A 13,962-nucleotide genomic window follows, 5' to 3' on the forward strand; every position below is an offset into this window, starting at 1 on the left:
TCCAGCAGCCACAGCCCGCACAGCTCTGGAAGTCGGGTCTTGACATCACCATCTTATCCAGGAAGTGAAGCCTTGATGCAGTAGTAAGTGCAGGGAAAAAACCTCTTTACGTGCATTTCCCGTAATAAGTGTATATTGGTGATTTGTATAACTTTTGGGGGGCAATACAATACTTACATAAAATTTTCACTAGACTTCTCCTTTAATATGCTGATAGGGCTCAGGAAGGGGCTGACTGTGCTCCAGCCCACAGAAAGGCACTTAGCAAGAAATGTAAAATCTCCAGTGTTCTTCAATAGCACATTTTCAATGGTTACACGTACATTGCCAGTCAATAACTGTATCCAGCACTTCACTTTATCATCATACTGAGAATAAAATATCACTGAAAAGGATTATACTGTGCAACAGAGAAATTAGGACATACAACATAAAGCCGTAGGAGGATCTATAGAGAGCACATCACACAAGGTAACATTACAAAGACAAAAACGTATACACTATGTAATTTGTTCTTTCAACCAAGCTATCACTCAACGGGTGATGAAAACACTAGAGAGCATCTAAGGACAAGTGAAAGAAGTTTACAACATATATTACACGGTGATCTATCGATATTTATCCAGACATCTAACGCTCTATGTAACCTAAGTGCACCATGCGCTCACCATACTGTCATTATTGAATATACAGCCTCACAAGTGACTCCATACAAAGCTTAAAGGGAATGTTTATTAGAGTTAAAAAATGTCTTTAACATGAAAACTTGATTAAAGTAGTTTATGGTAGGTTTCTCTATTTTTTCATTTTACTCCCTTTATTTTATCGTAATCGTGAAATCTTGCATTTTTTATTCCGGCCCCTAAGCCTAAAGGGCCTCTTGCTTAGCTGAACAGATCAGCTATTGCCCTATTTACCAGACCCAGCGATCAGCCAACAAGCAAACAAGCACCAGTTTTACAATTTTTTTAGTGGCCCCTAAATCCTTGTTGGTTTGCCCCACACCCCCATTTGTAAACAACTGAGACACATCCAACAATTGTGTAAATGAAGCGATGAAAAAATGATCCAGCAATAGTTTGTGCTGCCCTGACTACGCAATGATTGAACTGCATGGAAAGCTTGGTAAATAAGTATTGGGCATGTGTCAGCCTGTATAAAAGTACTCTAACAAGCTGACTTTTTCAGTAGTCTCATCATTATTTTTACAGGCAGGATTACAATAAAGGTGACACCAGTACATAGTTAAGAAAGGATCATGCTATTCACAATAGATCATGATAACAATTCATCTCCTTCCCCAACCTGCACAATGGCCTCTGCAAAGGTCACAGAGCATGACTAGAAACTTTTTCCATAAAGAGCAATGACTCCCCTCTAGTCTATTATTCCCTATGTCTATGTAGCTGCTGTAAAGTATCTCTCTAAATGCTGGTAACAGAGCAGAGCAGAAGCGAAGGCAGTATGACTGCCTCAATAATAATGTATAAAAAAATTGATTAAAAATTAAATTAGAAAATATATGCAGATTAAAAACAGAGGGTAATGTTTAGTATCTGGTACTAATCAGTAATAACCACCTAGGTGACACATCACCTTTCAAAGAGTAATTTCCCTTAAAAAGAGTATATTCCTGACTCTTGACCCAATTCAATGGGAGCTTTATCACTGAACTTCGCAGAAAAGATGTGATATGTCACCTCCTTTTTGCATGTTTCTATGGCTTCCTTTGAAGTCAATAAGAGTGAGATTTACTGCAGAAAACACGTCCTTTGTGTATGTGAACACACCCTAACAGGCTAAAAGACAAAGATTATTCTTTTTTTGTACTATAAGGTCACACATGGCATATTTTTTATCGATTTATTGTACTGTACAGTATAATTCAAGTCTGCACAACCTTTAGGGCAGGTTGTAGATTTTAGAATCTGCAGCAGTTTTCTAGCAGAATTTTCTAGCAGAATTTACCTACTGCTATACAGGGGTTAAATCCACAGCAAAACCTTTATATCTGCATCCCAATGTCTCACATGTGGACACATTTTACAGTTTTCCATTACATGTGAACATGGACTTACAGTTCGGTGACCATAAAGGAACATACACCAGAGTTACTGGAGCTACCCATTCGTACAGTAATGGTAATCTAGAAATGGTAATCTAGATTACACTATTTATTCTAAGTATAGATGGTGCACCGCATGACCGTACAGTATTACGTATAATTGAGAACTCACCACTAGAGCAGTCTGCACCTCCCCATCCAGGCTCACAGTGACACGTATCTGGTGACACACACCTCCCATGTACACATTCCTCCGTACAGAGGGCTGTAAAAAAAGATAAAAGGCAGAACATTAAAACTGAGTACTTAAAAAAATCAATATGCTATCTAAATATAAAAATACATTACACAAAGTCTAGAGACTAGAAAAGTTGGATGAAGCCCTAAGACTGTCTGGGGAAGTTGGATACAGCCATTGGTTGCATCCATGTTTTCCCTAGGGCTGCATCCAATTTCTTCAGCCACCAGTATTTCAATGGCAAACGATAGGACTTGAGCATAATCAGTTGTACTCATCTCTAGTAAAGACCCATGACACCCCCATATATACCATACTAAATGACCATGACATATTAAGTTTTACTGCATAAACACAACACCAGTTTACGTGATGCCTGATATTTTCTCCTCCATTTACATCTAAAATTAATTTATCATTTTGCAGGTTTTCTGTTACAAGAGCAGTGCATTGCAGGAGACCAGAGGATAGCTACACAGATATAATTGCAATCTATTTGTAAAGGTAAGCGGCTGGATTTTAAAAGCAGTAGAAGGAAAAGACAATAGAAAGAGAATGGCAAAAAAAAGTGTTCTATGTATAGAATGTCTCAAGTACCTGTCATTTTGAAAAACTATTGACATGAAAGTACATGAAAAGCATGAGAGAGTCCAACAGCATCCAAAGTTGTGGAAAAATCATCTAGCTTTTTATTCTATAACTAAGTAAAAAAAAAACAGCAACTTTGGACCTCAGAGGTCTTTAATAAGTTTGATAAAAACCCATGAGGTCGAAACGTTGCTTTTTATGTACTTGGATGTGCAATAAAACTGTGAAGATTTTTGCACAACTTTGGATGCTGTTGGACTCTCTCATACTTCCATGCTTTCTAGCCCGCACTTGGGATTACTGGCATTCTAGCATGAATCCATCCATCTACCTCCCTACTAGACCTGGCTTTATGGTGCTGTTGAACTCCAATACTTCTGTCATGTCATATAGACATGGCAAAAGTCTACAGGCCTGGGTGTCCAGACCGCCACCGATCATTAGAATAGGTAGGGAGAAACGCCGAACTGAGTGCTTAGTCCTGCAATAGACATCTGTCTAGGTAGTGCTAATTTACACAGGTAACTAACATACAGTATATAGGAATAAATCAATATTCCGCACACTTCCCTAAGCTCATTCTACCGATCAGATATGGGTTCAGGACACTAAGACCTGATCAAAACTTTGGCAGGTCACTACAACAATGTCAAAAGTTTTTTTTTGAGTGCCCATTTAAAGACTGGTTCTCTAATTTCCTTATCATATCCAATTTAAATGATTCACTGTAATGACCTGTAAAAATACATCCGTAATATAAATCTATATTTTACAACTAGATGACATCCGTCTTCCACATTCATTCTTTTACCTGTAACATGGTAGAAAATACTGATGAATAAACAGAATAGAAAAATTTTAACTTTGGACTTTGTATGGGAAAAAGTGTATCCACCCATTAATCTCTATAGACCATTGTCATGTAAAGTGCTGCTTTTTGGATGAGATGTACTTGTAAATACACAATTCTACAGCAGCTCTTGGAAAAAAAGAAAATACATTACAGCAACTCTTCCATCTAGTTTTCCAATGTCCTTTCCCGTTATGACTGTATAACAAGGCACTGTTCCTACCTTTACTATAGAAGCAGATTATAACATAAAGCTGCCAGCAGAGTATTATTGTTTGCAGATTGTAATATGGAATTGGTTTATATCTTTTATCCATCTTAAAGGAAAGGTTCACATCTTGTCATTCTTTTCTATAGTTTTGACATACATAATACATAACGGTGGTATACCGGAGAGCAGGAAACTGAAAATTAATTTGTCATTGTCAATATATATTACAGTGGTTTCCCATTTCTTTAATATGCCCTATACTTAGGCTAAAGCTTCAATATCCGATATTTACAGTCCAAAGTTGCTCGACTCGTGCAAGCACTGGCGGCTCTTTGAGTCCTACCAAGCACAGATTGTTACATTTAGAAGTAGCAGTGAATGGTAGTGCAGTTTATCCTAATAAAGGGAATAAGATGAGTTGAATTACCAGGAACAGGCACTGCTGTGAGTGTATAGAGTTGTGCTGGAAGGGAGGATGCAACACCTACACAAGTGCAACCGCCACTTCAATCAGCTGACTGGCTGGGGTCCTGTGGGCCAGACTTCCACAATTTTATACTGGTGACCTATGGTAAGGATAAGCCATCAATAATAAAAAGGAAGTCCCTGAAAATCCCCTTAAAGGGAACCAATCACTCAAAAAGTGCCTATAACGCTAAGGAAATGTGCTGATACATCGCCCAGCAGACTTCCAAAACATATTCATGAAGCCTGCGTCCCTGCCTGGTATAACCCGCAAACTTTCACTCATAAAGTTCTCCATTCTCTTCTTTTAAAGTCATCTGGACGCCTTCCTTTCGGCAAGCAGTCAGGCTCACCAGGCATGTCAGTGCTGTAACCACGCCTCTCCGGTTAATCTTCAGGATATCACCAAGAGCCGGGCCTTTAGGTCAACAAGACATTGGAGCGCTGACTGCCTCTTGGTGTCGCGAAGGTCCACCTCTCAGTGATGTCATGGAGATTACCCAGAGAGGCGTGGTTACAGCGCTGACACGCCCGGTGACCTTGACTACTTGCTGAAAGGAAGTCGCCCAGATGAGTAGCTGGGTGTTTTTCCATCTGTGGTTCTTTAGCTGTTGCCAAAATACAACTTCAATCATGTCCTGCCAGTAGTGTATGATGGTAGTGGTATTTTTGCAGTAAGTGGAGAGTGAGTCACTTGTTGGAGAACACTGGACTAAATAAACTGTTCTCCTAAATCAGTGGCTTTTCAGCTGTTGCCAAACTATAACACATGTTATGCTCTGCCAGCAGTGCATGGTGGGAATTGCAGTATTGCAGCAACTGGAAAATCACATGTTAGTGAATACTGGACCAAGGCTTGATTCCCACTACTTTTTTTTTCATGTTTTTGCAAAAAAACAAATTCAGAAAATGGGTGCATTTGTTTGTATCTGTATTTTAAACCGTTTTTCCATTGACTTCCATTATATAAAAAAAGGATCAAAATGCATTGGTTTTTAACGTACATTAATGTACATTATAAACCGAATGCGTTTTGATCAGTTTTTGTCAATGGAAAAAGGAATCAAAACGGATGCACACAAATACAACCGTTCTTCCATTGCTAGCAGGATATGATGGGAGTTGTAGTTTTGCAGCAATTTAAGAGTCACATGTTTTCTTAACACTCTACAAAACACTGCTCCCTCCCCCTAATTTTTGTACAGTCACCAATCCTGGCACTGGAGCTTAACTGCTCTGCTACTCTGGCCTCATCTAGTCAGGTCTGGCCTGAGCAGAAAGATGCAGGCAGTGCTGATAGGGCTGTCTGCATCACAGAGGAGACGCTGGCTAGCTGGGCAGAGGGATGAAAGCTCCCAATACCAGCCAGTTCTCGGCTATTGCATTGTATTGGTGTTTAAAAGACACCAATGTAATGCAATGCAGAGAGAATGGTTGTCAACTGGTACCATCTCTCCACTATCCCCTTTCCCCACACCCAGACCCCACTCAGCAAAGACTGGTCAACCATTGCTGAGTGAGTCAGGCAGCACTGGGCCCCGGCGACTGCCTGGGTAAGCCGGGTGCCGATGCTGGCCCTGCTTAGCGGCTTAGATCACTCTAGTCAGTATATATGTACCTTTATATAGGCTGCTCTATTTGAGTAGAAAAGGTCTGCTAAAATTAGACACAGCATGGTCCCCATGGACTGCCCTTATGGTTACTACCATGTGTTGGGGTTGTTCACTTTGCTTACATGATGGGATGGGGTGTGAATTCTCTTTTTCTTTTGTTTTTTGCCCAGGACGTTGCCCCAGGATTTGGCCCAACTTACTATTTACTCTCTTGTTGAAGCTTCAGCATACTCCTTTGTAATACCCTGCCATGTCTCTTTTTTTAGTTTGTATACTTGTTCACTAAAAGGACATAAATAAAGCAAAAAATAAAAGTATAAATGAATAAATGATGAGTTTGGGGGCGGCATAAGTGGAGAAAGAGGCATTTTTCTTTAATAAGATATATTAAAAAGTTTCCTATATTTTCTTCTACCATTGATTTATTCAAAGTTTGTTCAAAGTGCAGTGTAATTCTTTTAACAGATACTAAAAAAAATAACAATGCTCTATTATCTGTGATTACTATGAAATAAAACGTTCAAGCAAGATGAAAGCAAAGACATATCTGTAGGTACTGCTCAATCCCATACGTGGCTCTTCCTAAATCCCACTGACTTATAAATCCCACTGACTTTTTGCATTGTTGGCATCAAAAATATCAGAAAGACTGATGGGAAGGGTATAGCAGTGGTGTAAGCAGGACTGGAAGCTGTAAGTGCTCTCTATGTAAGGACCCGTTTACAGAACAGAATCAACTTTGAAATTCCATGCGGAACCTCCCCGCACGTACTATTCTGCCTTCTGTTTGAATGGGAGGGCTCGGGCGCCTCCAATCTCCGCACCTCTCCACTCAAAGAGTTGAGACACACAAGCCCTCCCATTCAAACTAATAGAAGGCAGGATTCGATGCCAAGTCCGTGTGGGGAATTCTATGCAAAATTTCTGCGCCGATTCTGCAGTTTGAACGGGTCCTTAGAGTAATAAAATGGAAGTTTCTGGTCACCACATTTTTTTGTAGTAAAGGTTTTCATTGATTTTAAGGTAGAGCACAGGCCAATTGAAAACAAGTGAAAATAGATGGAAAAAATGGAGAGAGTTTTAATAATGTATCCAGAGACACATTTCTACAAGAAATCCCAACCAACCACTTAGTTAACTGTAAAGAATGAAAAAAAAAAACAGTTCACGGATATAAAATAACTGGAAAAAAAAATTATTTATAAAAACATATTTTCCAACAGTGAATTCGTCCAAAATACTTTCTATTGATATTCACCTACAAGGTAATAGCCAAAGTACTTCTGTTCCAACACATTAACCTAGCAACCCCCGAGCCATTGCTACCCATATATAATGTACATCCTGTTATACAACATATATAGTGTAAACTGACAGATAAAAGGATGTTGACTCACGGCACATGCATGCTCCTGTGTAGAGTACTACATAAAGATATCTTATGTGTTAAAACCATTAGAGAGGCTCGTGCTGCACAAAAACATTCCTGTGTGAATGGATGGGTAAACACTTCAGCACTAAAACTTGGTTCTATACTGAAAACGTCTACAGACGATTAGAGATTTGCACAGAATGCGTAAACAGGAATATTGTTCCTACTGTGCTGTATTATTTGTTCTCTGCATCTTACTACTAGATTGTTTCTATCAGTATTGTAGCTAGAAGACCCTCTGCAGCAATACTGTAAATAGCATCTAAAAACTGGGGGGCTGGTAATGAATTTGGGGTCCCAAGATCTGCAAGTGAAGCCTCTGATTATAATATAAAATATAAATTTTACAAACCAATACAGTCCTAAGCATCAAATAGTTAGTGGTCTTGAATAAGTTATTAGGCCTCTATAAAAGAAGCAATGGTCAGACTGTCTGTCCATCTCATATCTATGTATTTAATCTATCTCATATCTATCTACAATCAGAAAAAGCCACGGTACTCTGGATACAATGAAAATTTAGACTGTGCTTTATACCATATACAAATACAAGTGCGACGTTTCAGCCCAGGATGGAGCCTTTCTCAAGCACATGCATGGAGAAAGGCTCCTTGCAGGGCTGAAATGTTGCACCTGTATTTTGTATATTTTGAATTTTATCCAGAGAGCCATGTCTTTTTCTGATTGTTTATTGAAGAGAGGACTTTGATCATCTTTTCAACTGCTGGCAGCAACTCCTGCAGTGCCCTATACTTGTGCATTGATATCTATCTCTATCTATTATATGAAATGTATCTATCTGTTTAGTATATAAAGGTTATGTCTGTCTATCTATCTATCTATCTATCTATCTATCTATCTATCTATCTATCTATCTACACTGTACACAAATTATCTATGTATTTATTTATTTATTTATTTATTGTATCTATTATCTCTATCTATCTCTCTATCTGTCTGTCTGTCTATCTATCTGTAAATATAACTGTAATATATGCTATTGTAAATTTTAAGGCATTATTCTATTTTAGTAATAAGATAAGAATAGCTTCTGCCAATGTATTTATATGGAGATCTGTTGTAAAAGTCCATATCCCAGCGTGGCCTGACAGCAAAAGGCACCAAGCAAAGTCCTTCTCCTTCTTCAAATGTCCTTCAGGCAAATTTCCAACATAAAAGAGCCAAGCATTTAAATGCAACATTTTTACAAATGATCAATAAATCTGTCAAACTAAAATGCTGTGGCTCCTATATTACAATCCAGCCCTGTCTGCTCTTACATTGTGTGACTTCACACGGACATGTGCTTGGTATTTAAGACGCTTCAGCAGCTTCTATCACTGGACTCTGGAACCTATGAGCGCCATACTTGGGGGGAACACTTTATACATAGCTTTCACTCTACACCAGCAGTGTCAAATGAGGCCCTCAACCACAATTCCCATCATGCCTGGAAAGTCATGTCCAGGCATGATGGGAATTGTAGTTTTGCAACAGCTGGAGGGCCTGAGTTTGACACCCCTGCCCTACACTATAAAATTCATGTGCCCATTAAGTTCCATGGACATTTCATTATTGCTTCAAGTTCACAGTATATTTCTGAATACCAGCAAAGCGGTATGCCACTGTATATCATGGTCTATCCTTGCACAGTATACAGTATGATAATCACAAGTTGACTTTGTTTGGCCCATTAAACTGAATGGACGCAGCTGCAGTATATGTTAGAATACCTGTTTGCGAATGTCTAGATGTGTACTGGCGATGCGGATAAAAAAAGGATATGCATAGAGCCTTAAATACACCTATAGGCTATGTTCACATAGCATCTTTATTAGGCAAAATAATGGCCGTTGTTTCATAATGACGACCGTAAATAATGTTTATGATCATTATTGACGGCTGTCATTTTAAAATTGGTTTTGTTAGATTAACTGGTGGTGACAAGAGCATTTTTGGACTCTTACTGCTGTTATTAAAGGGTTATCAAGTTAGGTAAAATCTATGTTGTCTCCTCCTCCTCCCTCCTGGAGACTAACAATTAATTCCATTCATGTCATTACCTTTTCTGTCTCCTTCCCTCAGTTTTGAGCTGCTGATTTCTGATGAAGACACAAAAACCTCTGTAAGAGCTTTCGAGGCCGTCTCTGCTCTCAACCCCCTCCCCTTCCTTCCCAGATGGCTGATGTAAATAAGTTCCTTGCAGGCTAATTCTGCAACATTCTATTCTCTTTGTAATACTGAGAGGGTTAATCTCAGGTCAAGTTGCTGATGAACTCACTGTGATTAACCCTCCAGGCATTACGGAGTTGCTACAATGGTGCAGATAGGAAGTTGTTTACACCAGCCATCTGGAAGGGAGAGGAAGGAGGGGGTTGAGGGCAGAGATGGAGTCAGCAGCTCTCACACCGTTTTTTGTGTCTATAGCAGAAAGCAGAAGCTCAAACCTGAGGGTAGAGGTAGAGAAGGTAATAACATGTATGCAATGAATTGTTAGTCTCCAGGAGGGGTGTTAGATGATTCAACATATATTTTACCTAACCAGATAACCTCTTTAAGCCTCAGAGAACACCCTCCATTGTGCACAGCTATTTCTCATATGGTCTATTTCAAGGGGCACTTGAGCTAGCTGTTTGCCAGTGTTGCATAAAGAATTACTTGTTTCCTTATTTGTCTGGCCAATCCAAGCAGAGCACTTACTCCTCTCTGCTCTGCTCTGGATGAATCAGTTTGAACAGGCTGGCACTGTTCCCTGGGTGATTTTCAATAAACTACCATATGATTCCTTAGATTGGAAGAAGGGATTACTGATGCACTGGATTTGCAAGATTCTATTTGAGTAGAAAGAAAAAAAACAGCAGCATCACAGCACTGAACTGCAGTTGCCAGGATATAAAAGAAGCCTTGATTTACCTTTCAGGAACAATGAAGCCTCAGCTTGCATGCACACAGCCCAAGGTTCCTCTCACCACCTTTCCTTTGTATAGCAGAAGCTAAACACCACCCCACTTCCAGAGACATCACCACTTTTGTCTTCAGTTTGGGTTTAGGTTTGCAACTTAGTTCCATTGAAGTGAATGAAGCTTAATTGCAAACCACACCTAAACTGCAGACAAGAGCGGTGCTGTCTCTGGAAGAAAGTGGCCATGTTTTTCCAAAGCTTTAAATCTTTTTTTTCTTGGCATAGGAATGACTTTAAGTAAATTGAGTGCTTTTACAAATATGTTAGGAGCCACAGAAGCTATTAAATGGAGCAGTGACTTGTAAACTTATAATATATGTAATGTGTTCAACTCATGTAATTGTGTTGATGCAGCACAATGCTTTTAATTGGGCACATCTATTATTAGAATGGTGGCGGGCAGTAAACTAGTATGCAGTTACATGGCGAAGTGCACCATATTGCACAAGATCTATTAAGATATCTGGTTAAACTACAGCGGGTCCATATCCCTTTTTTATGATACTGACAAAGATAGTGCCATGAAAAGTGGTTGAGTGTGTCATACATATGGTGCTTGTGTCTTCTATACAATGGATTAAATATCATAATACATCTACAGCCTTCTCTTTGTGCCTCCCCAGTTGTCTTCTTTTCAGTCCTGCAGTGTACCCATAGGTAGATCCAGACCTGCTGAGGAGAATTGTACTGCACTGAATTATTATAAAATAGAAGAACATATAGTGCACACAAGAGGAACCTCTTTTAACTATGTTCCACTTTACCTTCTCCCAAAATAACGCTCAAAACCCTAGTAAACAAAGACACGCTTTCAGCTGCCGGTGTAGAGTCCTAGTGAGCATGGCTATTGATTTCTTTCTGAACAGTTCATGACTTTTCATATTTGAATGACAAGAAGGAAAAAGATATTATTATTTCCTGCTTTCAATGTAAGTGAAAAGAAGCCTGGCTTAAAAGAACGGGTTGAAGCATCTGATATTGTCAGACTAGAAAAGGAACAAGAGTCCACAAATCAATAGGAGCATTAAGCACGCACATGTAGAGAGCGGAAGAGGGCTACATAGGAGAGACGTTGCTGCTGGTGTTCAGTGTCTTCTCATCACAGGCAGGTCAGGAACATCATGCAGAAGTGTATTAAATGTGATTAAAACCGCTACCTGCAACCAGCTCTGTAGACGCTACTGCAAAGGTTATACGCTGAGAAAACTATCAAGGTTCTCCAGCTGATCTGGAGTTGAAGTCCTACTAAACCCTGTGAATAGGGCAAGTTAGGATTAGCAGATCTGTAACAGCTTTAAAGCCACTTGAGGTTCAATACTAAGCATGAGATGGATTCATTCCTTTTAAATCACGATGGACCTATGGCTTTAAAGTAGAAACATACCCTATTTACACAAAAAAATAAAACATCCCCTGAAATTAAGACCTAGGAGAGGTTTTGCTGAATTGCTAGATATAAGGTCTCCTCTGAAAGTAAGACCTAGAAAAGTTTTTGTTTGGCCGAACAGAACACCAGGGCATGCAGCTGTGATTCCCTTTAGTCTGTCACCATTGTCCCCTACCTTCATGGTCTATTGCAGAGCAGCTGCATGCCGGACATGAAGACAGTCACCTGCTGCCAACACGGATCCGTGGGGTCCGTGGTCTGCTGCCATCCCCGTTGTCCCCTACCACCAGATGTAGAGGTGCACACAGTCTGCTGTTATCCTGCCACCTGCCGCTATACCGTACACTGTCCCTGCTGTGCTGTACAAGCGTGCTGTGGAGAGCTCCCCCTGGTGACCAGAAGCAGCCATACCATATGCTTTGTCCCTGCTGTGCATGTGACATATGAATTCTTCTTCATGGAAAAATAATACATCCCCTAAAAAAAGGTCGGGATTGTGGCCATAATTCAAATGCAAGAATTTGCTTATGTAAATCTACCTCCCACCCGACTGAAAAATTGCACTCTGATAAGTTGTGCCCCATTCAATGATGGGATGTAGATTTTACATGGATTTCAGCACAGGACATCACATGAAAAAATAAATTTATGGGCACATACAATAAAAAGTACTATATACAGGTGTAACAATACATGCAAGAAGAAAGTGTGAATACTGTGTTACAAATGGAGATTTTGCAGTGAGGAGGAGCTTGATAAATGTGTCAGTCCAACACCGAAACGCATTGCTCATTTTTAGTTCTAGTGTGAGTAAAGACACCCAAGAAAGACACTTGTGAGGGCCTTGGAGTTATTTTGGGAGTCCTGCCCCGTGGCTGTATGCACGGTCCAATGGTCAATTCCAAACAACATTAGAAGAGATAGAACAGAACTTTGTGTCTGCCACCTAGATGGACCCCACAGACTTGCACTGGAAGTCCATCTAGCTGCATGCAGAATTTTCTCAGCTTGTTCTCCTGATCAGTCACGACTTTTGACATGTTTCTCTGATATGGTAAAAGATTTTTTAGCTTGTTATCCCCTATTATCTGGATAGGGGATAGCAAACTCAAATTGGAATACCCCTTTAAGTTCATGAAGGGTCCATGAAGGGTTTGTCTCGGTTGAGCCTAACTCTTAGCTGGTGGAATGTGCTACCTTCTCTGCACAAGTTGCCAAAAGCAGGACAAGGGATTTGATAACCATTCTGAGTTCATAAGAATGGTTGTCACTTTCGCAGCCCAATAAGCACTTGATCTGAACAGGTCGGAGTTCTGACTGTGAACACGCATTATAAATGTGCTGGATCCCCAGGACCCAGCTAAGTAATTGACAAGAAACTCTATATGGGAAGCACAGAATAGTTAAACACAGTTGATGAAGACACTCTTAGATCGCATTATGGAAGCAACGATCATAATGTTCTTTGTAGTTGAACTTTTAAGTGTAATGGAATTTGCTCAGAATATATTACCGGCGCATACAATTACAATAACAATAAACACATGTAGACTTACGGTCACTGCGGAGAGAGTCAACCTGCAAATATTTCACGGCTTCAATATCGGATAACCCGATTTAAATAGCTGGTAATAATTCAGAGCAGGTATATCTGATTGCAAAGAAAGTAAATGATTTTCTCCCTTCCCTGAATTGTACAATAAATGGAGACTCTCCGGGCATATTTTAAGAGAGGATTTATGTACCAAACTCATCAAACAATAGCATGACTCTAAAGAGTACAAAAGTGTCAAGGTGCTTATGTGTATAGCATTTCAATACATTGTGGGGGCACCAACAGCCGGTAAGATCTCTTCATTGTACGGACTAAGATTGAAAGTGAAGCTCAACCTTTCATTAACATTGGCTCTATAGTTAGTAAGTGTAGAGTCTTCCTTTTATGTTTTTGTGTTTTACTGCAATGAAGAAAAAAAATATTTGGATTGAATAAAGATTCTGATTCTCTCTTCCATCATCACAGAATAGTTTTTTCACAGACAGACTTAAAATCCAGATTGTCATATGTATTTTATGAGGCCTAGTAACATTTCTGGTTATTATATAATTTGTACATGGCAGACTCCATCTCTAACATTCAGTTGTTCCCGAGCC

The 13,962-nt window shown here is 39.6% G+C and overlaps 1 protein-coding gene across 3 annotated transcripts in view; it reads right to left on the reverse strand.

The window, feature by feature from the left end:
- Positions 1-13,962, reverse strand: part of MEGF11 (multiple EGF like domains 11) — a 426,707-nt gene that overhangs the window by 180,886 nt on the left and 231,859 nt on the right. For all 3 annotated transcript variants that reach the window (XM_069985852.1, XM_069985860.1, XM_069985843.1), the window contains exon 5: positions 2,238-2,330. In XM_069985852.1, coding sequence (XP_069841953.1) covers positions 2,238-2,330 — 93 coding nt within the window. The remainder of the gene's footprint in view (positions 1-2,237; positions 2,331-13,962) is intronic.

The sequence above is a fragment of the Dendropsophus ebraccatus genome, chromosome 1 (assembly GCF_027789765.1).
Source record: "Dendropsophus ebraccatus isolate aDenEbr1 chromosome 1, aDenEbr1.pat, whole genome shotgun sequence".
NCBI lineage: Eukaryota > Metazoa > Chordata > Amphibia > Anura > Hylidae > Dendropsophus > Dendropsophus ebraccatus.